Here is a 27,471-nt window from a genome sequence, read left to right as displayed (position 1 = left end):
AGTGTAAATACTCCTAATCCCGATTCATATCTAGGATATCTAAGAACTTCACCACAAATCACATGGAGAGGTTCATGTCTTTCCCTGAATGTGTTGAATCGCACTCTTTATATGCTTGCACTTCGTTGGTCCCAGAGCTTGGAGGCTTTCTCAGAACACTAGGAGTTGGAAGTCACCCTGAACGTGGTGCCAGTCCACTGAACTAGAACACAAGCGCCACAAGCATAATGGACTTATTGTCTTCGCTTGCGCTTCCCAAACATATATTATATAAAACTTTTTAACAAACAAAAGGTTTTTGTGAATGCGTCATCCTATCAGTCCCAAAAATTGACACACTAATTTTTTTATAGTCTATGGATAAAGCTCAACCTTAGGTCCCACATGTGCATTAATCAGGTAACTCAGTTCATTGACTCATTCACCAGTTTCTCCATTAGCTGCATGGACACTTGAGCTGAGTATTTTCCTAATAGGGGGAGGTAAAGTCTGAGCAGCCATGGTGTCCAACATGGCCGCACTGTCCTCCATGAGGGGAAGTAGGGAGAGTGAAATAGTGTAGCGTCCGTCGGGCCCCCCGTAGTCGAAGCCCCCTCCGTGTATTTGGAGTGGCCCGGGAGTGTCTTCAGGGCATAGCCCCGACGAAGGTGTGTACGGGCAGGCAGAGCAGGGAGCAGAAGGTGGGGTTGAGGGGTCGGATCTGGGGGGAGAGCACACGGGCCTGCCTCCAGTCCGTGCAGCTGTCCGGTTTGGAGCACACGGACACCTCGCACCTGGACGGGACAGAGAGGCAGCGCTGTGTTCACTGTGATGCCTGCCATTTTGGACACGTGTGTGTGTGTGTGTGTGTGTGAGTGTGTCTGTGTATGTATGTTTGTTGGTAAAGAGGCAGTGCTGGGTTCACTGTGATGTCCGCCATTTTGTATACATGTGTGTGTGTCAATGTGTTGATATGCGTGCGTGTGTGTGCGTGTGTGTGTGTGTGTGTGTGTGTGTGTGTGTGTGAGAGTGTGCATGAATGCATGTAATTGTGTGTGTCTGTTTGTGTGTGTATATGTATGTTTGTCGGTGTGTGTGTGTGGGTGTATACGTATGTGTGTGTGTATGTATGCATGTCATTGTGTGTGTGTGTGTGTGTGTGTGTGTGTGTGTATGTGTTCGTGCCTACCTGACAACACTCTGTAGGACCTTGCGTTCGTCTTGGTCCAGACACACGGCAAAGGTTGTGTTCTCACTTCCGGTCACCTGGACCTTGTCCACCTTCACCTCCCATGTACTCAGAGACTGGGGACGAACACAGCAGAGCCAACCACACTTGTGTTAACTCGCAGCTGACCTCACATTAACGTATACTGAGCTATCATGTTCCGACACGCATGCCTACGGGATACTCCTTCTGCTGATTTGGCGGAGGACTAATCCCATTTCATTTTGAGCTGTTGCTAATTTTTTTTTGTTTTCTACTATTCTTTTATCCATTTTACTTCTGATGCTTTTTATTTTTCTCTGTATCATGTTCTCTGTTTGCACTGCCTTACCATTTAGTATATCATTACATTGTCAGATAGCCGTTCTCTAGGCGGCCTGTGTACATCATTCCTTTGCGTTGTGTTGCAGAACCGTAGCCAGGTCGTTTGTGTGTCCTAAATCAAACCATAAGTAATCTTGCAAAAACCTAACCAATAGGTTGTGTTGCCTAAACCTAATGACCCAAAGATGAGCAATTGAACAGCACACTCACCCCGGTCTCCTGTATTTGACCCATTCAACCTTCCACAGAGACCCCAAATTCCTTTCTATATTTATACTGCATCACATGTTTTCCTGAAGCCTTCTGGACAAAAGCGTTAAGCAGAAAGATATGAAGGCGAAAATCCCCCGTCTGCTTTCTGACAAGATTTGACATGTGAAAAACCAAATCTATAGCGTTGTTTCAGTTTTTTTTTGCGCTTTTTCGAACTGTTCATCTCAGATATATATACATACACTTAAACTGTGATATAGCACGGTGTTACATACCTTGTAACGGATATATAAGGCTGCGTGCCATAGAACCCCAATTAGTGACTGAGTGAAGGTTTCTCCACAAAACTGCCTATAAAACGCGCAAGTTAAATGTCCCTGTTCAATCTACAATCTGGTGTAGCTTTTCACAACACAAGAGTAAAATGCTTTCCTGCCGCACCCTTTGTCAGAATAAGATTGCAAGAAGATTTTTCACGGCAATCAGCCAACTACCAATAAAACTAAGACTAAAAGCCCTTTGTTGTTTTGTATTAATTGTCATCGGCGAAATAATATCAAAAGCTTTCTCTTAGGCTTCTATTCAAGCAGGCATTCTTGACTAATATATTGTTGTTTGACTTTCTGTTGACAACTTCAGGCTCACTATTGGAAGTCACTCTGAATAAAGCAGCTTACAACGTAAATATAATGCTTGTTTGTGTTACAATGACCAGAACAGTATAGGACAGAAGTCCAACCAAACACAAAATACGAACGTATGCAGCTAAAACAAAAAATGTAGCAAGCTCAAACATTATACCCAATACTAAATGATATTACTCCAAGAGGAATTTTCAGCATGTATTCAAATCGATTCTGACTAGCTATTTAGTACAATAAACCATATTTTCTTCAAATAATAAGCAATGGATAATTAATTATAGTTGTATGAATATGAAGAGTAAAGGTAGCTATTCTGGATTTATTTTGTATTTGTCAAATGCCAGTCAAAAGCCTTCAGGAATCCATCGCAGACTCTTTCAGCATTGCAGGAAAATGTACTATTTAGTGGGATCGTTGTGTTACTACAACTGAAACGGTCAAAAGGGTCCAAAAGATCTGTGGTCAAACGTAGTTCAGTGCTTATGGGGCTAAAGGTTAACAGTTAATAATGTAGCTTGTCTATGTTAAAATAAAAGAGAGTATTGCTTAACACACGAGTCGATGAAAAATCATTGAAAAGTTTGACTATTTATGTAATTGGTTCCAATTCCACTTGGTGATCGCACATCCTGTACCGATGATGTCACTGGTCAAACTTACCATGATCTTTCTACAGAAACTGACTTGAAAATAGCCCAGTGGGATGGTTCCCCTTTAATGTAGTGTCTAAGGGCCCCCTGAAAGCACGACAGTCTCTGTTGCAGTGCCTGTGCAACAGGCACTGCCATCTTGGTGAAGTTCTTTCTCAAGTTATGAGATACTGTACCTCATCCGCTGCGCCACGTCTAAATATAGACATGCAGAGTACGACACGATGTGCGATCTGTATGCAGGCAGCTGCAGTTGGATACTGGTGACATCTTGAAACCCACAAACCACATCCACATACATAGACAGACATGACGTCAAAGAAAGTGACCGACATCTTACCTGGTTGTAGCTCTTCTTTGCTTTACAGTTTTGTCTCTTCAGAACTTCAGTCATACTCAGTAGCAGGGACTCCATCTTAGGGTCTGGGGGAGAGCATTACCAGCAGACGGGTTTAGACGGGACTCACATCAACCTTATTAGTAGTCTGCTTTAGACAGGAATCAACCAACATTATCAGTAGAGTCTGCTTTAGACAAGACTCACAACCAACATTATCAGTAGAGTCTGCTTTAGACAAGACTCACAACCAACATTATCAGTAGTCTGCTTTAGAAAGGAATCAACCAACATTATCAGTAGAGTCTGCTATAGACAGAACTCAACAAACATTATAAGTAGAGTCTCCTTTAGACAGGACTCAACCAACATTATCAATGGAGTCTGCTACAGACAGGACTCAACCAACATTATCAGTAGAGTCTGCTTTATACAGGACTAACATTATCATTAGAGTCTGCTTTAGACAGGACTCAACCAACATTATCAGTGGAGTCTGCTATAGACAGTGTTTACAAGTAGAGCCCGACCGCTAAAGGATTTTTAAGGCCGATACCGATACAAATATTTTGTGATTTAAAAATCCGATATTCTGATATATCGGCCGATATGTATTTTAAAAAGAAATTCAAGAAAGTCGTAACAAAACATAAACAGATTTCCCTAACATTGGTTATTTGTAGTTATTTATGAGTCCTCACTAAAATAATAAGGTAATGCAGTTTAAAAATAAACTTTATTTTATTGTTTTATTGTCACAACAGAACAACAGAAAACAGGTAAAAAAAAAAAAAAAGTTTCTCGTGAGCACAAGAAAGTATCTGGTGCTCACGAGAAAGTATCTCTTCAGCACGGGAAAGTAGGCCTATCTCGTAGGCTTACGCATATCACTGTTCTCTTCTGATAAAGTTCTGATAAATAAAATGAATAAAAATGCAAACTTAAGATATGAAACTCAAAGTCCTTTGAACAAAAACACAATAACCCAGTAGCTCAGTTGCCATTGGTAACTACATACCTAGATCCTCTGGGTTTTTGCAGGCTTTGGTCAGGTTCAATGACGTGCACACTTTGGTCTCTCCTTTCCAATGACTCCGCCCACTAACTACCACCTGAGGGTCAACATAAAGATCACAAGGTCAGTTATACCCTTGTAACTTATTTATTAGAGCATATTTGCAGGTTTTTTAAATGTTTGAAACCCACAAAAAAGGCAAATGTTTAATCTCTTTATGTCTCACGTTCAACGTAAACAACACGCTGGAAACAGGGTTAAAACTTTACATTCTACAGTGAACAGTAGAGAGCAGCATGGAGGCCAGTGAAAATGTTACACTTGTAACATACTTTTAATATCTGTGACTAATTCAGCGTTTCCTTTCCAAAGTTGGTTTAAGGAACAAAATGGCCTTTGCATGTTGCTCCTGTCTATATGGAAAAAAGATATATCCCCTTTAACTGGTTTTACTGCAGTTTCTCATCCACGCAAAAGAACGTGCATGCATGTGACACTGCAGTCTTTAAAACTCTTGCCTTCGCCCTTGAGCAGAGCATTTTTTTAATGATCTTGGATCTCAGGCAGCGGCAGACAAGTGGCCGTCTTACCTTGTTGTAAAGCACCTCCAGCTTGAGAGGGACTGCTTCTCGGTCTCCATCAATGCCAAACCTTTTTTTTGCAGAACCTTCCAGATGAACACAAGTGACACTAATTAATGCCATTGCATGTTAAATGTAAGTTTTCCTTAACAAAACCAAATATAACAACAAAATAAGTCCTAGTGTCAACAAGAACACAAACAAAATAAACGGCACACACAGAAAAAAATTCCACATTAGGACTTTTACTTAGAGATTTTTAAACTAAAGAAACTTAAGTACTAAATACACTGCTTTGTGTTCCATCATAAAACCTTACTGAGACTTTCAAGTTATATTTGGCTGCTGTGTGTGTGTGATTGCTGTGTATATATCTGTATGTATGTGTGTACATATACATGTGGGGTGGTTAGGAGTTTTCACCATCAGTGTATTTTTATGCGTGTGTGTGTTTCTGACCTACCCATGGCCTTGACAGCCCGGGTACCTGCAGTGTGTCCCAGCTCCAGTGAGTGGATGAAGACCTCTGTCCTCCTTTCACCGCCTGCTAATGTTAGCTTTAACACCAGAGACACAAGCTAATGTTAGCAGCAACATTAAGAGACACCAGTTTACATTAGCCACAACAACAGAGACGCAAGTTAGCTGCAACACAATATAACATATATATATCATATTATATTTATATCACATACACAGTTTGTGCATCCAAACATATACCGTGTTTACAGTGTGAGGGTGAGTGTGTGTGCGTGTGTACGTGCGTGCGTGTCTAACCTCGGCCTGATAGAGCTGGATGAGAGTGGGTCGTGTTGCCTGGCGACAGTAATACAGCACCAGGTTGGCCAGGATGGGGAGCCGGCACTCATATGAACCGTCATGCAACTGAGACTCCTTCTTGGAGGTTTTCTGCAAGGGACAACACAACACGAGTCACCCCTTTATTCTCGTTTCTCGGTCTCACAACAGAAAAATGGAGCTGCATGATTGGGGGTGGAACGAGAGACTCCTACGGTCTCCTAGTTCTGACAGACTGAACCACAGACACACAGAGTGACACAACACTAATAATATCCAGTTCCTTTATCGGTGTAAGTGTGAGTGTTTAACCTCTATAACCTGGAAGAGCACATCAGATAAAGCTAAGTATACACTCCCCACTTCCTGATTTCATAGAATTGTGTTATCTTTCTGAGGTTGGATATACTTGTGTATTTTGGGTCATGGTTGATTAGAAATGCCCCCAATTCATAAAACTCTGAACGTGGCCTAAAGCATGAACTCAAGCCCCTTGCTGTGAGCTGGAGGGGGGGACTAGAAGTACCTGGCAGACCAAGTTGGCGGGCAGGTGAAGCAGGCTGAGTGTGTTCCTCTCGTACCAGGGGTCCAGCAAGCCCAGGAGGTGGGCGATGTCATTCGTACTGTCCTCTGACCCCGATGCTAGAGGGTCCTACAACAGGAACAACAAGTCATTCACACACCCGATTAGTTTCTGTGGAACAATGAAGTTCCCCTTACACTTTAACATTACGGTGACAAACATTTGCAGATGAAAACAAAGGCAGTCATTCAGCAGTGAGCTACGACAAATGAGCAAAAAGGATACATATATCATCTGTAAAGGGCTTGTACATCTTGACGTCACATCGCAATGACTTATAATTTAATAATTAATTGTTAAATGATTTGTCATGATGTCAAAGTCTTGAGCAGTCCAAGTGTACATTATCCTGGGCTATGTTTTACATTAGTACTACATACTCTCTTGGGTACTCACAAAACATCCCACAACGCCTTCCGATGTACAAGCCCTATAATGAATGCCTTTAGCTTTTATCCCACTTACAGTAGACATCACCGCTCCATGGGGGGTGCAGCCCGCCTGGACCCCGGCACACGGGGCCCTCAGGGACTCCGGCGGGGCCCCTGAGTCCCTCCTCACGGGCACAAAGTAGAACTGCAGCCTGAAGAGCCTGCTGAGGTGCGGAGAGGCGCCCTCCCGCCGCTGCAGGCTGCTGTAGGCCCGGGCCACCTTGCCCGCGGCGTGGTCGGCCCCGAACACCACCACCCGCAGCGTGGTGCTCTTGGCCTCCTCATCGCTGCTCAGGATGGGCCTCCGGCGGAAGCAGACGTGCCGGAGGGCCAGAGCCTGGTGCTGTGGCGGAGCCTCTGAGCTGCGCCGATCCACCTGCTGGGGGAGGGAGGAGGACCGCTGGGTGCGCGTCCCCAGCAGGTTCTTGGACTCCGGGTTGCCCAGGCTCCTGGCCCTGTTGAGGTGGCGGCGGCGCTTGGGCCGCACCAGGATCCGGAGCAGGTAGCGGCTGAGGGGGGCCTTGCCCGGCTTAGGCGAGGACTTTTCGGAGACGGGCGAGGAGGAGGGAGGGGAGTCGTCTGCGTCCTCCACGCCGCTGTCGTTGCTGGAGGTCACGGAGGAGAGCGAGGGAGCGTAGGACCCGGAGGCGGCCGACACCGTGGAGTAGGAGGAGGAGGTGGAGAGGGAGGAGCCGGTGGAGATGGTGGAGGCGCGGTGACCGGCGCTGCGGTTGTGGGGGAAGATGGGCGCTTCTACTCCAAAGTAGATGTCCTCTGGGGGCTCATCCCCTTCCTCTTCGTCACCAGACACACACTCCTCCTCCTCCTCCTCCTCCTCCTCTGTCTGGCCATCCATGGTGTGGAAGTCTTCCAGGTCGTGCTCGTTCTCGACCAGCACGTTCAGCACATCTGGACAAAGAATGAGGAGAAGGTTTGGTGAACGCTTCAAAGGCAGCGAGTGACTAGCGGCTCCAGAGTCGGAGCGATGACCTGACAGACATACGCTATTGACTCTGCGAAAAAGTTGAAGTTGCACAGATTATTTCAGGATATTTTTGGGATTGTTGATAAAATGAAAGTCCTACCAAAGTTGTCCTTCTCCCAGGGGAACATGAAACACTTGGGCGTCGGAAGTTGGAGCGTCTGCAGTGCGCCTGAAAGAGAGAGTACACAAGAATTAGCCAATAGGAACTATTGGTTTATTCTTGAAAGAAAGACACTATTTTCTTATTAAGGGTCACCAATCTCGACCACCGGATGACATAGAAGGTGGCATGCAATGGTACATTTATATCATGTTTCTGATCGTCATTATATATCGCCTCAATCGGTAGAAGACGAGCCGAGCCCTCCTACCATCAGACGGTCTCCCACTGGAGACTGGGACCTCCAGCTTCTCCCAGAGGCTCTCCAGGCTCAGGATGATGTGATCACAGCCTTCCCTTGGGTCGGCCATGATGGCGGCGGTCTCCATGACATCAGTTACCAGGGAGAAAATGTTGCCAAGCTCCTGTACGCTTTTGGCCTGAGAAGGAGGTTTTTCAACATTGTGTATTATTATATATATAAATATATGTATATCTATAAATATATATATATATATATATTCACATTAATTTGAATCAAGAACTCGTTACAATTCATTGCATTACGTAAAAGGAGGGGAAGTGCACCATCTAGTGGTAGTGTTCCAAGTTGAGCGAGTAACAAATTTATTTTCCCACTGATGTTAAAGTTAAGAAACTCAACTTTGACATTGGCAACAATTCAACATGCATAGAGTAGAACCCCAAGACATTCTTTCAAAAAGCTATCAAAAGGGATTTTGATAAAGGTACAATTCCAGATAAAAAACATAATCGAGTTCAAATGCTACCCTTTGGCCATGAATACGAATACTAAGGGCGCCCCCACACTAGGCCATCTGTACCGTGCCAAAGTCCGTTTCACACCTGTACCGTGCTGAAGTCTAAATCGTTTGGCTAGTGTGAGCACGCCAACCGTACTCAAGTACAGTTCAATTCCGTGGCTGAGCACACTTCTGAGAGAAGTGTGCTCAGGCCACGGTACAGATGCGAATGAGTGACACGCGCACATGCACGGTTACACAACCTGAGCTGGATGACGTATAGTCCATGCGACCTTTCTCTCCAATTAAACAATAAACATGTTCGGCAAGCGGTTCACGTTGGTGTCTACTAAGCCGCCTACTTTCATTTAGCAATCCAGCCTATAATGTAATTTTCTTAAAACTGGGAAAATCATTGCATTTCTCCTGAGAGGTTAAACACAACCAGCAGGGGGAGCAGTTTGACTCTCCCCATTATCGCCCAGAGGAAAATAAAGAACTGTTCGAATTCAAACTCAGCATCGATGTCATTTTCCTGCGGCTGCTTTGAAGCTGCGGCGTGACGTGCGAGAGTTCTCCCCACCTGCAAGGCTTTGTGGAGGCTGGCTAGAGGGTATTTGGCGCCCAGGGCCGACTGGTAGGCGTGCTTGATGAGGGTGATGAAGCTGTCCCTGGGGGAGTGCTGCATGCCACTGAGCTGCCGGCCCACAGACAGGAACTCTGGAGGCACCTCCCCAGGGGTCATGAGCAGCACCGTCCTGCAGAGGGAGACACGGGTCATAAGGGCTCGTTTCCCTAGAGCAAATTGTGTGTGTGTGTGTGTGTGTGTGTGTGTGTGTGTGTGTGTGTGTGTGTGTGTGTGTGTGTGTGTGTGTGTGTGTGTGTGTGTGTGTGTGTGTGTGTGTGTGTGTTTGTGTGTGTTTGAGGGGGAGTGCTTTTTGCCTGTGTGAGTGCACAGAAGTGATATCAGGGATAAATGCTGGATAGGTGGTGCATGGATGCCAACCCTCACACAACACCAGTCACAAAAGAGGGATTCCCATGGGACATTTTGTCAGAGAGCGCTATAACATCAGCTGCTGCTGAAAGGTCAGTTTAAAATTACACTTTCCAAGTAAAGCTGAGTAGTATTAGCTGTAAAGAGATGTGTTGACAATGTCAAAACACCCTCGTACACACATAAACACACATAAACACAAAACACATAAACATACACACACATACACACACGCACACACACACACACACACACACACACACACACACACACATTACCAGGCACTATTTATTCTGCTATGTGTTAAAAGACAAAGTAGAAGCACAGCCGTGGAAGAGGCCTTTTAAGGGTGCATGCAACAACTATGTGTTGCATGCAGCACTTAAATATAGCGTTGCAAATATGTAACTGTTAAGTGCGAGATGGAAGAAAATAACCCAGGCCTTACTGTATATGGCCAAATAATCAAAAACACAAAATGAACACACAACAAGAACCCCAGAATATCAACAATCCTTCAGATATGGTCTAGTTAGGTCTCATACAAAGTCAGTGTGTCATGTTTTATTTGGAAGGGAACTTTACTGAGAGTGCTAAGACGACGCACTGACTCACTGTCTTCAAAGTTCAAACCACATGTGATATCAGATGTCTGACCTTTGACTGGCTCCAAATATGACTTTATTCTAAATGGCTATAAAAAGGGAAAAGAAGGGCGGAGAATGTGTCTCATCCTAAAACACTGTGTTGTTACAATAATCCGTAAATCACAATGAATTATCGCAATCACAATACCGGGCAAAATAATCACAATTATCATCACTGTCATCATGGTGCAGCCCTTTAGCGACCAGTCCCCTGACAACCAGTGATCACAACCACGAAGTTGAGCGGCCAATCCTTTACGTTTTGTGCACCTTGGGTGGCTAATGGTGAACCCTGTTCAAGACTCTCCTTTGCAGACATCATTAGTAATCTCACAAATCAGACATTAGATTATCACATCCAAAGTCTGAAGGTGGTGGTTTCAACCTACACAGTCTTGGAGTGGAAGCCAGGGGTGATGAGTCCTTGTTCTTCTCTCACCAGTCTGTTGAACGATATCCCTAGGAACAGAAGACAACAATTTTAGGTTTAAATGTATTTGATACCCGAGAAGACTTGGTACCAATACCTCTTGTCAACAAGAGGCTTGGAAGATTCAAGTTAGCTAGCTAGCTTCTAATGAAACAATATGAAAGTAATCTGCATTATCTTCTGAATTTCCATATAGTGAAATAAATTCCCAAGTCAATAAACAAATGAAAACTCATACAATGGTCAAGAGGTTGGAAGGGGGTTGGGCAATCTTTGGATAGATTTCTTTTGTCATGGCTATCCAACACAAATTACCAAGAGAATGTTGCATTTGGAACATAAAATAACTTTCGTCCCGACCAGGTTGCCAACATAAACATGTGTTAGAACATGTGTAGAACACAAACATATTTTTAAAGTTGCAAATTCATTCATTGGATTCATCATTTGTTTAAGCTTGATTTATGTTCACTGCCATTGATGCTTCCTAGTTTTTATACATAACTAACGTGTAAACATATCGGTAGATAGTCACTTCTGCATTCTATTTTGTCACTCCCCCTTCTAGGAAATATGACAATGGAAACTGACCATGACTTCTCTTTTCTGCATTGTGACAACCACATGTGGACAAGTTTGCCAGATAATGGTTCTTCTTCCTATTGCTACTTTTGGTACAATACTAGCATCCATCTGCATGGAGGCATCTATATTTGATCTCTGAATGCACTGACAACCCTGGCCAGCAGGGTGGGACGATATCCCTTGTCCAACACAAATTCTTCAGATCTGATCTCAGAAGGACACGCATTAAAACAGGGTTGTAGATCTGAACCATATCTCAGCAGTCACATGGGCCACAACGTGAACTGTTGAGGCAGAAAACCCTTTGGATCCAACTGCGAAACATTTGGTGAGCATTCAGGCCAATGATTCGAACGGATCTGCAGTCAGCCGGCCGGACAAAGAGACCAAGGGAGCGAACAAGGACGAACAGACAGACAAGCAGGACAGACAGACAGGTCTGGACGGAGCGGTGTGAGTACCTGGTGCCCTGAGCTCTTGCTGCAGGGTGGACAGCAGGTCCCTACACACGCTGCAGTAGGGCTCTGGCCAGGTGAGGAACCGGCGGAACACCTGCATGGCCTCCTCCAGCAGCTCAGAGTCTGGGGGACAGAAGGGCGTCTGCACCCACAACAAGCGACGCAACGTCACACAACCCGCTCACTGTGGGCTCGCGGTCGGAGCGGACGCAGAGGGGGGTTTGGGGGTAATTTAAAGGAAAACCTCAAATGCTAAAACAGCTTGTTTCTGGTGAAATGGGATTATAGTGGGTTACATGGTAGTGCCATGGATCCTTCCTAGTTCAAATCATAATGAAAATGTGCACGTTTAGAAAACGCAAGATGTACATGTGGGCTCTTTGGGTTATACGCATATGAAGGTTAATATTGAAGATTGGTAATTTTCTCTATTACCTGAAGCAGAGTGGAGGAGAACATGATCGCTAGAGGAGCCACCAGCTCATACTGACAGTGCTCCTGGACCTTCACACATCCACACACACACACACACACACACACACACACACACACACACACACACACACACACACACACACAGCAGAGAAGAGAGACAAACACATAGAGAAGGTTTACTATGGTGGTCGTTGAAAAAATTAACAGGGATGTTAACAGTGATACAACACGCTTCGTCCCTGTGGTGGCTTTGGTTCAGATTTCGTCCCATTTCTATCCCCCTGATATCATATCACATCACAGAATTGTACGGTTTAAAATAAACTCCTGCCACCACCCAAAGAAAGATCGACTTGGTAAAAAAAAGGTTATATTGAAACAATTGCTTGGCTGGTAAGATCTTTCTACCCTGGCAAGTTTAAAGACCCAATTCAAAAATAACATTTTGGACCCAGTTCTGTGCGGGGCCTTTGACTTTTGACTCCCCACCTCTCTGGTCTTCCTGATGATCTGCTGCAGGAGGATGAGGAAGTTTTCGGGGTCTCTCTTCACCAGCTCCTCCAAGCTCCAGCGGTTCATCGAGCACGTCGCCGCTACACACACACACACACACACACACACACACACACACACACACACACACACACAAACAAACAAAAAACATACACAAAAACACACACAAAAACAAACATAAACACAATTTAGATGAAGAACTGATATCTTAAACAAATACCACTGCAGTAACATGTTCTGTATGTGCAAACACATTTGTAGTTGTTTCACTAAAATGCAAGGATAAAACCCCAAAACCTTACACATTATATTCACTTATTCAACATAACAAACACCTTATTCAGATGTGTTATTCACTGTAAAGTTATCTGTTTCTATGGAGGTGTGTGCAACAGTTATGCTAAAGGAAGCAGTGTTGTGTGGTTCTACAGAAGGAAATGATGGTATCTCTGTAATTTGGTTATAGTGGTGTATAGGGCTAAGGAAATACTAAGCGGGAAAAGAGAACTGAGGATTTTTAAGGTTGGCAGAAGAATGAGCAGCTAGTTTCAAATTCTCAGATAGTACTATTTTCTCGACAGAAAACGGAAACCTCAAGCCACCTGATTCAAAAACAATGTCACCTTGCTAACAAGTAATGCGGTGAGGGTACGGGAGTGCAATTATCTACAATAAGCTGCATTTATGACTCTCTGTTAAGAATCTAAATGTTATGTGTAGAAACTTTCACTGAGAGCTAGCAGCTAATATATCTTAGTGTGGAAAATAATGCGGCACATTTACTTGAGCCTACACCCCCAACAACTTGTTTCTTATGACTGAACACCTGACAGAAAATACACCAACAGGTGTTGGTATAGGTATGAATCAATCCATGCGCTGGTTGGGGAACCAAAAGCAGTAATTGCTCATAGCGTTTTTGTTTTGCACGGCCCACTCTCCATTCAGATGGATTCACCAGTGCTCGACATAGTGGCAGCTGAGGCGGTGGTTTTGTACTCTCGCCCTATCTCTCTCTCTGTGGTTCCACTATGAGTGGCAGCCCCTTAGCTCTCGAGGTCATAATTAGTCACAAACTGAGGTCTGCGCCATAACTTCCAACACCTAACTTAACTTCCGCCATAACTACCACACCTCTCAGTGATAAACACGCGTATGACAAACAGTTTGTCTTGCGTGCTGTTATTTAATGTTTCAAGTGATAATTGTATCCATGAAAACGATGTATGTTGTGTCTACGTATGATTCAAATAATAATGATACAAATTTGAATCATGGTTTATATGAACACTATATATATAATTATATAATTACATATTATTTTGTTACCTGTTCATTGGTGCTTGTTGTCAAGGGTTGTAGCGGTTTCTAACTAAAATCACTGTTATTTCATTCTAACATTTTTTGAACACAGTTTTGGTTAAGATATTGTGCTCGAAATGCATTATGGGTATTACAATTAGGGCATTTAGATGGCATGGTTGACGGCAGAGTCAACCATGCAAGGCGACAGCGAGCTCATCAGGAGCAGTTAGGGTTAAGGGTCTAGGGGGAGCTGGGGATCGAGGTAGCAACCTTTCGGTTACAAGACAACTGCTCTACCTCCTGAGCTAAGCCGACCCAGTTGATAATGCGTTCCTTGGTGTATGCAAGAGACTGTAGTTTCCACCAGACATTGTACAGCGTACTCTCGCATGCCGGGCAGTATGTATGGAGATTCAGATGCACTGACTGACTCACGCAAGCTCTCATTTGTCTTCAATGGTGCGGACAACAACAAGGCAGAGATGTGACCAATGTGGGCTAGACGAACATTTGATCTTTGGGTTAACATGTGAGACATGAACAACAGCTAGCTTTATTCTAACTGACAAACTGACTTTACAGTAATAAAGAGGAAGGCAGGATGCGCCGTTTTCTTTGTTGTTGCCACGGTTGCCATGGCTACCTTCCGTTGACACGCTGCAGTTCTTTGAATCTTTTTTGCTTGTCGTCCTTGGACCTATGACATACCTCTGAATATGATTGGAAAGTGACACCCCTTCACCCCTCAGGTATCTGCAAACGGCCCTGACAAACACCAAGCAACGCAACATCAGCCCCAGCAAAAGAATGGCTGTGGGCCAATTCCTTTCGACCAGTATATCCGCTGCAAACCTGTCGGCTCTGTGTCGGGCCGACTTGCTGGAGCCGGGGGGTGGTGCTTGTGTTTGTCGGGGCGGTCTGCAAGCACCTTCATAAGAGGCCCTGAGGAGCCGCCAAAAGGACACATTTATACGACACATGAATAAACGTGGGACTTGGCTTTAGCTTCGCCTTACTCTGTAGTGGATGAGGGGGCAATGCCCATCATACATACACACACACACACACACACACACACACACACACACACACACACACAAATACATACTCACTATGTATCATCCTCCATAAACTGATGATTAATATGATTATCATGACTACCGTGGGCGTGTGTCTGCTGCGGGGAAGCAGGGCTCCTCCTCAGCCCGGCCAGGCAGCGCTCCAGAGCGTGCTCGATCCGGTCCTCTGTGCAGGACGTGTGCTGCATGCTCACGGCTCGGCACCCCCTGTGGTGAGGGAGGGGAGAGAGAGAGAGAGGGAGAGAGAGAGGGAGAGAGGGAGAGAGAGAGGGAGAGAGAGAGAGAGAGAGAGAGAGAGAGGGAGAGAGGGAGAGAGGGGGGGGGGGGGAGAGAGAGAGAGAGAGAGGGTTGAGGCTCATCATCATGTGACACGTGGAGGCCGGTACCCCAGAGCCAGCCTTGCCTTGGGTTTCTATCACATGCTGAATCACACTGGCACGAGGGCCCATGGTGGCAGAGGGAAACATTCACAAATAAACACACATGCATGCACACTAACAGACACATGAATGCACGCAGGCCCACACACACAAACGTACGCACACACATAACCACACACCAACACACAGCTTGATATATTTCCAGGAATAATGTGCAAGGGTTCCTGTTTTGCTTATTTGTGGATGGCCAGCAGATATGCAAACAAATAGCAGTTTTTACATATATCAATAACAACAGACAATATTATTTACAGGGGTCATTAGAGGGTAAAGGATAGGCTATCGGCGGATGGAATACAGCTCTCTGACAGCAAACCTCAACTACAACTTCAGCATAACAACATCAAAATAATACAAACATAATTTCTGCGTCTGGAAATCACAGCCCAAAGTGGTAACATCCCACCAGCCAATTGTGATAGATTGACCATTTGTCAGCTTAAGAAACAAAATGTTCTTACTGAATTTTGTATTCATTTTCATCTAGAGAGACATTTATGATGACAAAGAGAGAGAGAAAAGAGAGAGAGAGAGAGAGAGAGACACACACACACACACACACACACACACACACACACACACACACACACACACACACACAGAGAGACACAGAGAGACAGAGAGAGAGAGTTGATAGGTTGATAGGTTGATAGAAATGAACATGATGAGGTGACATATCCCCAGGGGAAGTGAGAAAAGGTCAGCGGGGCTGTCCCTGGGCCCTCAGGAAGCCAGGTGTCTTCCTGTACCTAAACTAAAACAACGTTTCATCATGTGTGAACATATCTTGGACTGCACTTTCCACATCTTGCCTCGCACGTCAGTGGGGACAATAGGCTGAACATCTTCCACAAGATCGGACAACAGCGTCCTCAAAGCCTTCGGACCGGCCTGTACTCCATGGTTACAACCATTGTGTGGCAATCGTTCACAGAAACGACATTCGTACATCAAATAAATAGTTTCAGTTAAACTCGATGAAAACAGAGGTTTGGTCAACCAGATAAAACATCTGGATGCTTTAGGTCAGCCTTTTGGAGTATATTAAAATGTTCTTAGGTTAGGGAAACATGTATGTATACATTTTTGTATTGACTGCTTTTCCTTTTGCACATGTGGGTTTTGTTATTCGAGGGAAATGCAACACCATCAAAATGCTTTAAAAAGATGCGGTCACGCTGAATATGTTAGTATTCAGCATGTATTTAGTGAGGGAAATATTTGGTAAAGGGAAGTCATACATTGCCTAACTGAAGGGTTTTATTTTGTAGACGTGTGCAAATATGGAAAAACACTGCTGCTGTTGGAACAGAAATAAGCCTGGGTTCCTTTTAAAACAGCAGCAAGACTCTTCACCAACACGTGCCCTTTTGACTTTGAGGATTTAAACACGCCTTTTGACATAGGCGATGTTCCAAAAGGAATGAAACAATTACTTTGAAATAAAGACATTGATCAGTCTCTTCTTGCATGTAGTAGAGCAGTAGGTTGAGCTACAGAGAGTGGAGCACAGAGCGCGAGAGAGCGATAGAGAGACATTTAGCCTTTGTATTTAGCAGATTGACCAAGGTAACAATTGTCTATTTGATCATCTCACAAATTCCCAATGACTGAAATCCCCTTCTATAAAGAGGAAAATAATGGCTCACTTTCACCCAACCATCCACACATACCTACATAGCCACACACACACCTCTACACCCACACACAAACACAAACACCCACACACACACACACACACACACACACACACACACACACACACACACACACACACACACACAGCTAATTCAGAACAAGTTCAGTTCATGCTACATTTAGAGAACTACTGGCCGCATTGAGGCTAATCGGCTCTTGTAAAGATAAGGGTCCATGACCTCAATGCGACGGAAACATCAACTGCATGCTCCTTTGATCACAAAGTTCATCTCCTATTGTGACAGTAGGCAAACGCAACTTGGGTAGTGAAAGTAGGTAAACAAACCTTCAAGCAGCATGTGTTTAAAGGTTTGAATGGTTTAAAACGCAGACTGAACACTCATCTGTACAGAATGCAATTTGGCCCATGAAAATAATACTTTAATTTTAATTCTGAATTTATTTTAACTCTTTTTCTATCTCTTGTTTCTATAATGTTACACACCTAAAACGTTTTGCTTATTTGATCATCATATTTTGTACTCACATGATTCCTGCACTTTTTGGGTTGTGTTCCCGAACTTCAGCCTTAATGAATAGACCTCTGCTCATCACACTGTGCATGCCCAATGACCTGTGCGTTCACACACAATCAACCATTTGACACGGAGCACGGGCTCCTTATTGTTCACCTAATGGAGGGGCTTTTGTAACAGAGCGGCCGGAGAGGTAGGAAATGTTCATTGTCTGCATGTGGAAGTGCTCGGCGGGACACAGGGGGAGAATGAAGTACTGACCCATTCAGAGAGAGGGCAGAATGCCCAGTCATAAACACGCATGACCTGCTGCACATCGTGCCATCTATACCTGCACACAATCATGCATGTGTTCCGAAGACACATGCACTTACACTCACAAGCACGGCGCGGACACAGTCAGCCAGACCCACACTGTTCACATACAGTATGTTCATACACAGTCACACACACACACACACACACACACTATTCACATGGCTGCATACAGTCATGAACACACGCACACATACTGTTAAAATAGGTGCATACACAGTCACACATGCACGCACACACACACGCACGCACACACACACACACACAAGGAATTGAGAGACGGGAAGCTGGAGCGAGCCAAAAGTCAAGAGGAGTTAGGAGTGGAGTTTAATGATCCTACAAAGCGTTGGACTAATGGCTCCCATGCCACTTAGATTCATGGAACAACAATACACTGAGCTGAATGGACGTAAACACACACCTCTCCCACCTCCTGTCCAGCCCAGCCCTGACCTGCATTGTGGAGCGGGCTCAGATGTGTCCTGAGTGACCCTTATTGAGGTCGCGGCTGCTGGGTATAGCGGCCCTGGTAATGCCTTGGACTCCATTGTGTGCAATTGTATACAGTATGCCAGGTGGGGTAGAGAGACAGAGCGAGAGAGAGAGAGAGAGAGAGAGAGAGAGAGAGAGAGAGAGAGAGAGAGAGAGAGAGAGAGAGAGAGAGAGGAAATAAACTGTAGTTTTGTGGCATCATGATTCCAGGACGGAGAGATAGAAACACATAGGGACCTCAAACCTAGCACCTTGACACAAGGGAGTCAAACACCCTAAGCCACGAGCCCAGAGATTTGCCAGCAGCTTCTCCAACACACCAGCTGAGGGAGTGATCTAGCCTTTTTGAGCTTTCGTAAGAGGACATGACCGGCACGGTCCTTCAGTGTCATCCAGGGTCACAGTTCCACTTTTCCCAGCAGACGAGACAAAAGCAATCAGTGTTTTGGTGCGGCGGTGGCAGCGGGAGCGGCAGAGCTCTGTCTGCAGTGGAGAGACAGGACGGGCTGGGAGTGAACAGCTGTTGTAGCAGAGGTACAACACAGGTGTAGCCCCCCAGACAGTAACGCCCTTCTCATGCAAGTATCACACAACAGAGGAAGCAGCAAGTGAACTGCTGGCCGCGAACCTGCAGCGGTTCTCATGTTCACTCAATCGCGAGCTTCACAGGGAGATTTAAATCTGCAGTGGTACTTTCCGCAGTGAGGCACAATAGAATGCAAGGAATATACGCGTCGATGTATCCCGATTTTGGTTGATCTGATTTGAGCGATAACAAATCTATAGATTTCTTAGTTTCTTCGTTTCTCCTGACAAATGCACTTACTGTAGCCACTTTGGATAAAAGGGCTAAGCGCTTAATGCGTCTGCTAAAAGCGTATGCTAAATGCCCTAAATCTAAATCTAAATCTAAATTTTAAAAGACAGGTGAAGACAGACTGGGGACGCATATTTCTATTGGGTTGCGTTTCTCTGCGAAACACAGGGGCACAGTGTCATCGGACCAATTAAACGGGGAGACTGCATATTCAGTTAGAACACACTGCAAAGCATAGCAGTGTATTTGTTCTGTCGTTGCAGCAATTGTGTCAAAGTAATCGTAATGCTGTCGAAGTAAGTATCACAAGTATAGTTCGTTAGTCCGAATATCGATGTCAGTTTGACACCAGACAAAATAAATATGGTCGAGACTCTCGACATACATATCCACAAACCTAGCAGGTAGTAGCCCATGCTTGTGTAACGTATTAATCTGGTTTATAATATAAAAGGTGGAATATATCAGTTTGACAGTTTAGAAGACGTGTATAAATTATCGACTGGTTTTGTCACATACTAATCCCCTGGAACATGCAGGACGGACTCTTAATCACAGGAGCTCGTGGGCACTCCTCACACTAACCCAGCTCTAATTCTTAAGAAATGAGGACACTTAATCTTGATGACCCCTTTGCACACACGTTTATTAAAATGGGGATTGCAAGTTGTCCTGCAATTATGGTAGCAGCAGAATCAGCGAGGAAAAACGAATCAAAACTCGAGTTGAGCTAAATTACCACAGCAGAACGGCAGATAATTCTGTCTTTGCACATAAGTGGTGCAGTTTGCACCAGTTTGCAGGCCATGTTTGTATCATCCTGTACACGGGTCGCCAAGACTACAGGAGATGACACCAAAGATGGACTTCCAAAGTCTTGTAACTTAATACAATAGGTTGACATGATTAAGGAAGAACTTAATCATGACGACCAGTGGGCTCACCCAGCTCACTAGAGAACAGAGGACATATCCCACCCATAGATTCCACCTGTGTAGGGTTCCCATGCTGTCCCTGTCTGCTCTCTTTCTCCCATTCTGCATGGCCTCTGTCTCTCTCTCTCTTTCTTTCTCTTATTTCCAGCTGATCCCATTGCCAACTGCTTCCAAACAGGAAGCTGGCTTCCCTGAGGAAACAGGTGCCTTCCTATTGTTGATCTGTGATCACCATACAATATACACCCCCTACAAACACACGCACCAGCTGTGTGTGTGTGTGTGTGTGTGTGTGTGTGTGTGTGCGTGTGTGTGTATGTGTGTGTGTGTGTGTGTGTGTGAGAGTGTGCGTGCCTGTGTGTGCGTGCCTGTGTGTGTGTGTGCCTGTGTCTGGATGTGTCTGTCCCAGAGGGATTTATTTAAATGTGATATTCCCATCCAGCCTCTAAGTACTTCTCTCTCCCCCTGCCCCCCAGCCCCCCTTCAGTGACCAACTGGATGTGGCTCTTATGACTTTAGGAAATAACAGCCTTCTTCTCCAGGGTTCCCACGGCAACAGAGTGCCTCCCCCCTTAATGTACACCCACCGGCTCGACGAGGAACATCACTCAGGCCCAACAGGTAATCCCTGGTCATGCGCTGTAGAAGATGGACTCCAAGAACTACATGTCCATTCTGAGCCCCTTAACGAGAATACCCCCGGCCTGAGTGCCCGTCTTCAGCGGTCCCTCCAGGTTCACTCACATTGTACACACTGGCTGAAGAAGCCTCAACCTGTCTCAAAAGCGTACACGGGAAGCCCCAGAGTGCAGCTGATGAGAATAACAGTCCTGATACCTCTCTCTCTCTGTTTTCACAGCTTTGGACATGTTAATAACGCCAGCCAACACCTTAACCAGGTGTGCCTTGAATATGTGTGTGTGTGTGTGTGTGTGTGTGTGTGTGTGTGTGTGTGTGTGTGTGTGTGTGTGTGTGTGTGTGTGTGTGTGTGTGTTTCTGCATCTGGTGAAGGGGTGCAACTCGTGGTAAAACTGTTAAAAAAAGTGTTTAAACTCCTACTGGCTGTGGTAGAGATGAAGAGTAGGATAATATGATGGCAGTAAACAGGAAACAGTTTTGTGGATCACATGTTGAGGGTGTGACTGTGTGTGTGTGTGTGTGTGTGTGTGTGTGTGTGTGTGTGTGTGTGTGTGTGTGTGTGTGTGTGTGTGTGTGGTTAAGTGTAAAAATATCAGTTTCCTCCTATTTTAAAGAGAGAATAACTGATTATTTAAAGTGATACTATGGCCCCATTTAAATTTCAATGGTTAATTCAATGCAACCTTCGTGATCAGATGCCTCTACTCCTGGCACTGGAATGCAAACTCTCTTGCCAGATATGTGATCGTATCTCTTGTTTCCTCTCATTATTTAAAATACTTCCCTGCGAAATGCTGTTGACAACAAACACGTTTTTGCTTAAATTGTCATGTATTTTTATTGTCTGCAAGCAGCAAAGTAAATTTGCTGCTTGCGGTTGATACAAATATCTATTAACATAGCACATGAATACCAACAAACGTTTTCTTTGGGGCTGGAACAAATATTATATTCCATTGTGGTTTATATTCTTAATTTTTTTTTTTATCCAATGTTAACTGAGAGGCATGCTGTTCAGGGCATGGTTTCTTTTAATAACAGCTAGTTTTGTTAGCGAGGACTGTTTAATTGTGCACACTTAGGCACCATACACAGGGCCAGTAGGCACCAAGGGGCCTTTGCTGATTGGCTCTTTGGCATGACGGTGACGTCATCGAAGAGCTGCCAGTCGCACCTACTTCTTCAAGACAGGTTGGACTTGACTGCATTTATATAGCGCTTTCTGTAACCAGAGGCCACCCTAAGCGCTTTACAATATTGCCTGATATTCACCCATGCATGCACACATTCACGGCGGCATCAGCCATGCAAGGCGACAGCCAGCTCTTTGGGAGCAGTTAAGGTTAGTTGTCTTGCTCCTCGACACCTCGACACTCTGGGAGCTGGGAGGAGCTGGGGATCGAACTAGCAACCTGGCAGTTACCAGCAAACCATCTCTGCCTCCTGAGCTACATGCTATTTGATAGTAAGGTTATAGTGAGCTCTTTTTTATATCTTCTGTTACTCATGAAATAAAAAGGAAGAGTTTATGCTATTGTATTCCAGCAACATTTTGTCACTCGCATAAATTCAAACAAAAGCAAAACATGTGTTGGGAAAGAAGTTACAAAGTGGAGCTTCAGTATAATTACGAAAAAGGCTAAATGTTATACTTCTCTTTTTTCCATCTACACCCCCCCCCCCCCCCCACACACACACACACACACACACACACACAAACACCTGATGATTGTGTAACGATATAAATCGTTGAAATTAGTGATACAGCCAGTTGTGTAATAGGATGTTCTTTAACACATTTGGTGACACATCATGGAAGTTGAATTGTGACTAATACCTTGCTTCATCGAAATGGCAAGATTATGCCATTTTCCTTTGTACGTATCAATGTTTCATGCTTACAGAACTAAGGAAATGGAAATGTACTTTAACCTTAAGCATCCATTTACTCTAAATAATAATTTTCTTTGTGATTGAGGCACAACGTGTGTACAGGTAATAACAATCTTACCACCGTATAAAACACGGATGGGGCAAAATCTTGAATCGCATTACTAACTGCCTTTATCTATGCCGTGAACTCTGGATTTACTTGGAAATGCATCCTCTTCATCATAGAACAACCGCAGTCACTCCTTGCGGTCTATTGCGTCATTAACATTTACTACGACATCATCCTCCATTTACAATCTGGTTATTTCCAATACTCTTGTATCGCAAGTGAATTACGGTGAGCATAGATAGATGGAACTGAGGGACAGGTAGTGGTTGGAGCAGGTTTAAAGATGCGCACAGGTAGGCATGGGCACAGGCACAGGTAGGAATTGCCCGGCCAAAGCCAACCACCGTAATCAATGTATCCATTATCATCATCATCATCATCATCATCATCATCATGTTTTCATTTCCGCTAATAGCATTTTAAAACAGAACATCTTATTTATGTCTATAAAACGACCAAATACGCATTTTACAGACAGTGTTGATACGCACTAAAAGCAGAAGTTGGGACATCCGTGCTGAGGGGGCTGAAAACGTTCTGACAGCTCCCCCAACACAGTTTACCATCAATGTGACCCCCTGCCCACCACCCACTCAGACAGCGCAATAACCCCCCTGTCAACACTTGTGGAACAGTCCATTGTTTCAACAGTTAGAATGAGTTACGGATGGGACACTGGACATGTAGGTTGTTTTACTATGTTCTCAACTCCTTGCTGCTATGGAGGCGATGCCCCAGAACTGTGAACCACTCACTCACAATTCACTCCTTGAACCAATCAATAATCTGTCAGTCAGAGCAGAGGCAGCTGATCCTCCATTTACACACACACACACACACACACACACACACACACACACACACACACACACACACACACACACACACAAAGAACCCCCACACACACAGAAACAGACACAGACACACACACACAGACATACAGAAACCATACTAATTTGTGCATTCCGCTTACCTGCAGTCTATTGGTTGGTTCCCATACACTCTGATCTCTGGTCTGGATTGTTTGGATCACAAGGCAACGACGGCTCCAGCTGACTGCCACTGCGTCTTAGTTCCTCGCCCTGTGAGAGCGAGTGCAGTGACACCACATCCTGGGTCTGGCCTATAGCGCTACGGAACAGAGACAGCCTCACTGCTCATCTACATGTGATGCCTTCAGTGCCTTCCACACACATGCACACAGACACACACACTCACACACACAGACAAGCCTGTATACTATAGCTTGCATACAAAGGGCAAACAGGAAGTAAGTAAAATAGGTGCATGTGTGCACAATAAGGAAGGCTGTGGGCGTGAGTTTGAGTATGTGCGTGTGTGTGCGTGCATGCGGGTGTTGAAGGGATGTTGGCCCCTAGAAGGAAGACATATTTCTGCCTTGTTTGTTTTTTAATCTTTTTCAGGTGTGCTGCATTGTTTTACGATGTTATTATGACTTGTGATACAAGGCTCTGGGGTTGCTATAATCGATCAATCATTCTAAAACGGTAGAAGGACATCAATGACAACTTCTGTACAGAATTTACAGACCAAACCACAAGCAACTCATTTTCAGAATTTCTATAAAAAATAAAAATAAAATACCTGCAAGGACAAATGTGTTAATTAGCATCAAATAGTACTGTGATAACTCTAAACTCAGTAGATAACACACTACATCTTATATATAAAATATAAGTAAGGACTAAATAACAGCACATTTCATATATATAAAAATTCGTACTGTGATGTATTAAAAAATATATCTAAGTTTTATTTTATAATTGCTCATACTCTCATGACAAAATAAAAAGCTGTGCTCACATGCACAATTAGTCTGAGTGTTGTAATGGTAATTTCATATATTCATATGTTCATGAGACCGTACTCCTACAGTAGCACTAAAATCATAGATTTATATGCTGGGGTTATAACATGCGTGGGTTGACTGTGGTAACAACATGCATGGGTAGACTGGGGTAACAACATGCATGGGTAGACTGAGGTAACAACATGCATGGGTAGACTGAGGTAACAACATGCATGTGTAGACTGAGGTAACAACATGCGTGTGTAGACTGGGGTAACAACATGTGTGTGTAGGCCGTGTCAACAACATGCACGCCCAGGCCTCATATTAGATAAGGGATTCAGGGAAGGCATATCTAGGATAATGAGTTCCTCTGAATGTGTCATAAAGCCGATTTACCTGAAATTTGCATCAGGCATGAATTCCCCTTTGGTTGAATGCTGAAAATGTGGAACTAGTTATCTTCGGCTAAATGATCTACATGCAAAATGTATTGCGGGAAACAAAAAGTAAAGTAAAGTAAAATGTATTTATAAAAGCACATTTATAACAGTTTGCACTGACCAAAGTGCTGTACATATTGCATTCAGTAGGCAAACATGAAGGCAAAATAACAACATTAGAATAAAATAAAAATAAAAGACATAAAACCGGACATCCACACACAAACAAAGGCAGTAGTGCAGGGGTCAGATAGTTAATGGGGAGGGAAAGCAAGGTTGTACAAGATGGGTTTTGAGCCTTGATTTAAAGGCATAAATGGAGGGGGCATCACGAATGTCGGGTGGCAGTTGGTTCCACAAGAGCGGAGCAGCTACAGCGAAGGCCCGGTCACCTTTTTCTTTCAGTCTGGAGCGGGGGACGTGTAGAATACCCTTATTAGAGGATCTTAGAGACCTAGTGGCTGAGTGGGGGTGTAAAAGGTCTGATATATAAGATGGTGCCTGACCATTGAGGGCTTTGAACACCATAAGAACAGTCTTAAAAATGATCATTTGTTGTAGTGGCAGCCAGTGAAGGTAAGCAAGAACGGGTGTGATATGCTCCCACTTTTTTGACCCAGTCAACAGTCTTGCTACTGCATTTTGAACCATTTGGAGGCGTGATATGAGGGACTGAGAGAGACCAAGGTAGAGGGAGTTACAGTTATCCAGCCGTGATGTTATGAAAGCATGGATGACTATTTCCAGATTGTGGTATGATAGGGAGTGCTTTATTTTAGAGATGGTTCTGAGCTGGTAGAACCTGTTCTTCACGACGGAGATTTGCTTATTGAAGCATAGCTCTGAATCAAAAATGACGCCGAGGTTTCTAGCAGATGGTTTTAAGAAGGGGGTTAGACTACCTATGTCAGTGAAGATGGTTTTTTTGAATTTGGAGGGGTTAAAGATGATAACTTCTGTTTTGCTATTGTTAAGTTGGAGCAAATCAACCCCCATCCAGTCATTTATCTCCTTGAGACACTCTAGGAGCGTCGGAAGGCAGTCCCTGGATCTCAGAGGGAGATATAATTGTGAATCGGCAGCGTAAAAGTGGAACGACAGGTTGTATTTTCTTATTATATTCCCCAGTGGGAGCATATATAAACAGAACAGGATTGGACCCAGGATGGACCCCTGGGGGAACCCAAGACAGAGGGGCAGAGGAGGAGGAGTGCTGACCTATGGACACTGAAAATGATCTATGGGAGAGGTAGGAGGAGAACCACTGCAGAGCTGAGCCCCTAAAACCAACCCACTGATGGAGACAGGCTAGAAGAGTGGGGTGGTGTACTGTGTCAAAGGCAGCACTGAGGTCTAATAAGACTAAGATGGCGTTCTCACCCGTGTCTAGCGGGAGGAGTAGGTCATTAGACACTTTCAGCAAAGCCGTTTCAGTGCTGTGGAGTGCCTTAAAGCCGGACTGAAAGGGCTCAAAGACATTGGCAGAGTTGAGAAATGGCAGTACTTGAGAGAGGACTGCTTTTTCCAGAATTTTTTAAATGAATGGTAGTTTAGATATGGGACGGTAGTTATTTGGGCAATTAACATCCAGGTTATGTTTCTTAAGCAACGGCTGGACAACCGCGTGCTTGAAACAAGAGGGAACAGTGCCAGAGACAAAGCAGTGTTTTTCATACCTGCACGCAATACATATCAAAATATAAAACACTAAAGGTCCCATAGCATGCTACTAATATAGATATCAGTGGGCCCCTAACACAGTATTTGAAGACGTTCCTGAAATTCAGCCGTGGTGCAGAATTACAGCCACTACGAGTCAGTTGCACATTGAGTTTTCCCAACATACACCGTTTCGGTGTGTGTAGCTTTTTTTAATGCAAATGAGGAGAGAGGCGGGCCAAGGAGGAGGGTGGGGGTGTGGCCCTGAGCAGCTTGTGGCCACGGTACCATGCGCTCTGTTTACAGTGGATGCATCGCAATCGCGAGGCGCACACAGCCTTTGACCGTGTTCTATAAATATTCTAGAACACTCCGGGTGCTCCGGCGGGAGTCCTGGAGCTCTATATCTCTATAATTTTATATTATAAATAGATATCTATATCATATAATATACATTATCAAGCCCAAAATCAATTCCATATCAATCTAAAATAGACTGAACCGCGACATGGAGAAAGGGATTGTTGCCCACTATTGTCTCCCACCGGAGCCCTGCTGTCGAGGCACCACCGCCTCGGAAGCGGGCAGCATGCCTCGCGGCGGTGGTGCCTCGCGGCGGCGGACAGCAGGCAGCGGGGCTCCGGCGGGAGACAATCGCGGGCAA

The 27,471-nt window shown here is 44.6% G+C and overlaps 1 protein-coding gene across 1 annotated transcript; it reads right to left on the bottom strand.

The window, feature by feature from the left end:
* Nucleotides 1–273: 273 nt before the first annotated feature.
* Nucleotides 274–24,113, bottom strand: pik3r5 (phosphoinositide-3-kinase, regulatory subunit 5). Its single transcript, XM_079729278.1, has 18 exons — nt 23,869–24,113; nt 15,164–15,288; nt 12,674–12,777; nt 12,185–12,253; nt 11,753–11,891; nt 10,666–10,735; nt 9,216–9,390; nt 8,140–8,308; nt 7,869–7,937; nt 6,818–7,692; nt 6,296–6,421; nt 5,749–5,880; nt 5,435–5,528; nt 4,981–5,057; nt 4,394–4,487; nt 3,379–3,461; nt 1,169–1,284; nt 274–773 (listed from the first exon to the last, which is right to left on the bottom strand). Exons 2-18 carry the CDS (start codon nt 15,267–15,269, stop codon nt 626–628), a joined length of 2,646 nt encoding a protein of 881 aa, XP_079585404.1. The 5' UTR covers nt 15,270–15,288; nt 23,869–24,113; the 3' UTR covers nt 274–625.
* Between the last annotated feature and the right edge of the window lie 3,358 nt (nt 24,114–27,471).

The sequence above is a fragment of the Pollachius pollachius genome, assembly GCF_949987615.1.
Source record: "Pollachius pollachius genome assembly, chromosome: 2".
In the NCBI taxonomy this organism is placed as follows: Eukaryota; Metazoa; Chordata; class Actinopteri; order Gadiformes; family Gadidae; genus Pollachius; species Pollachius pollachius.
Note: the sequence above shows the minus strand (reverse complement) of the source record. Positions and strands in the feature narration are given on the sequence as shown.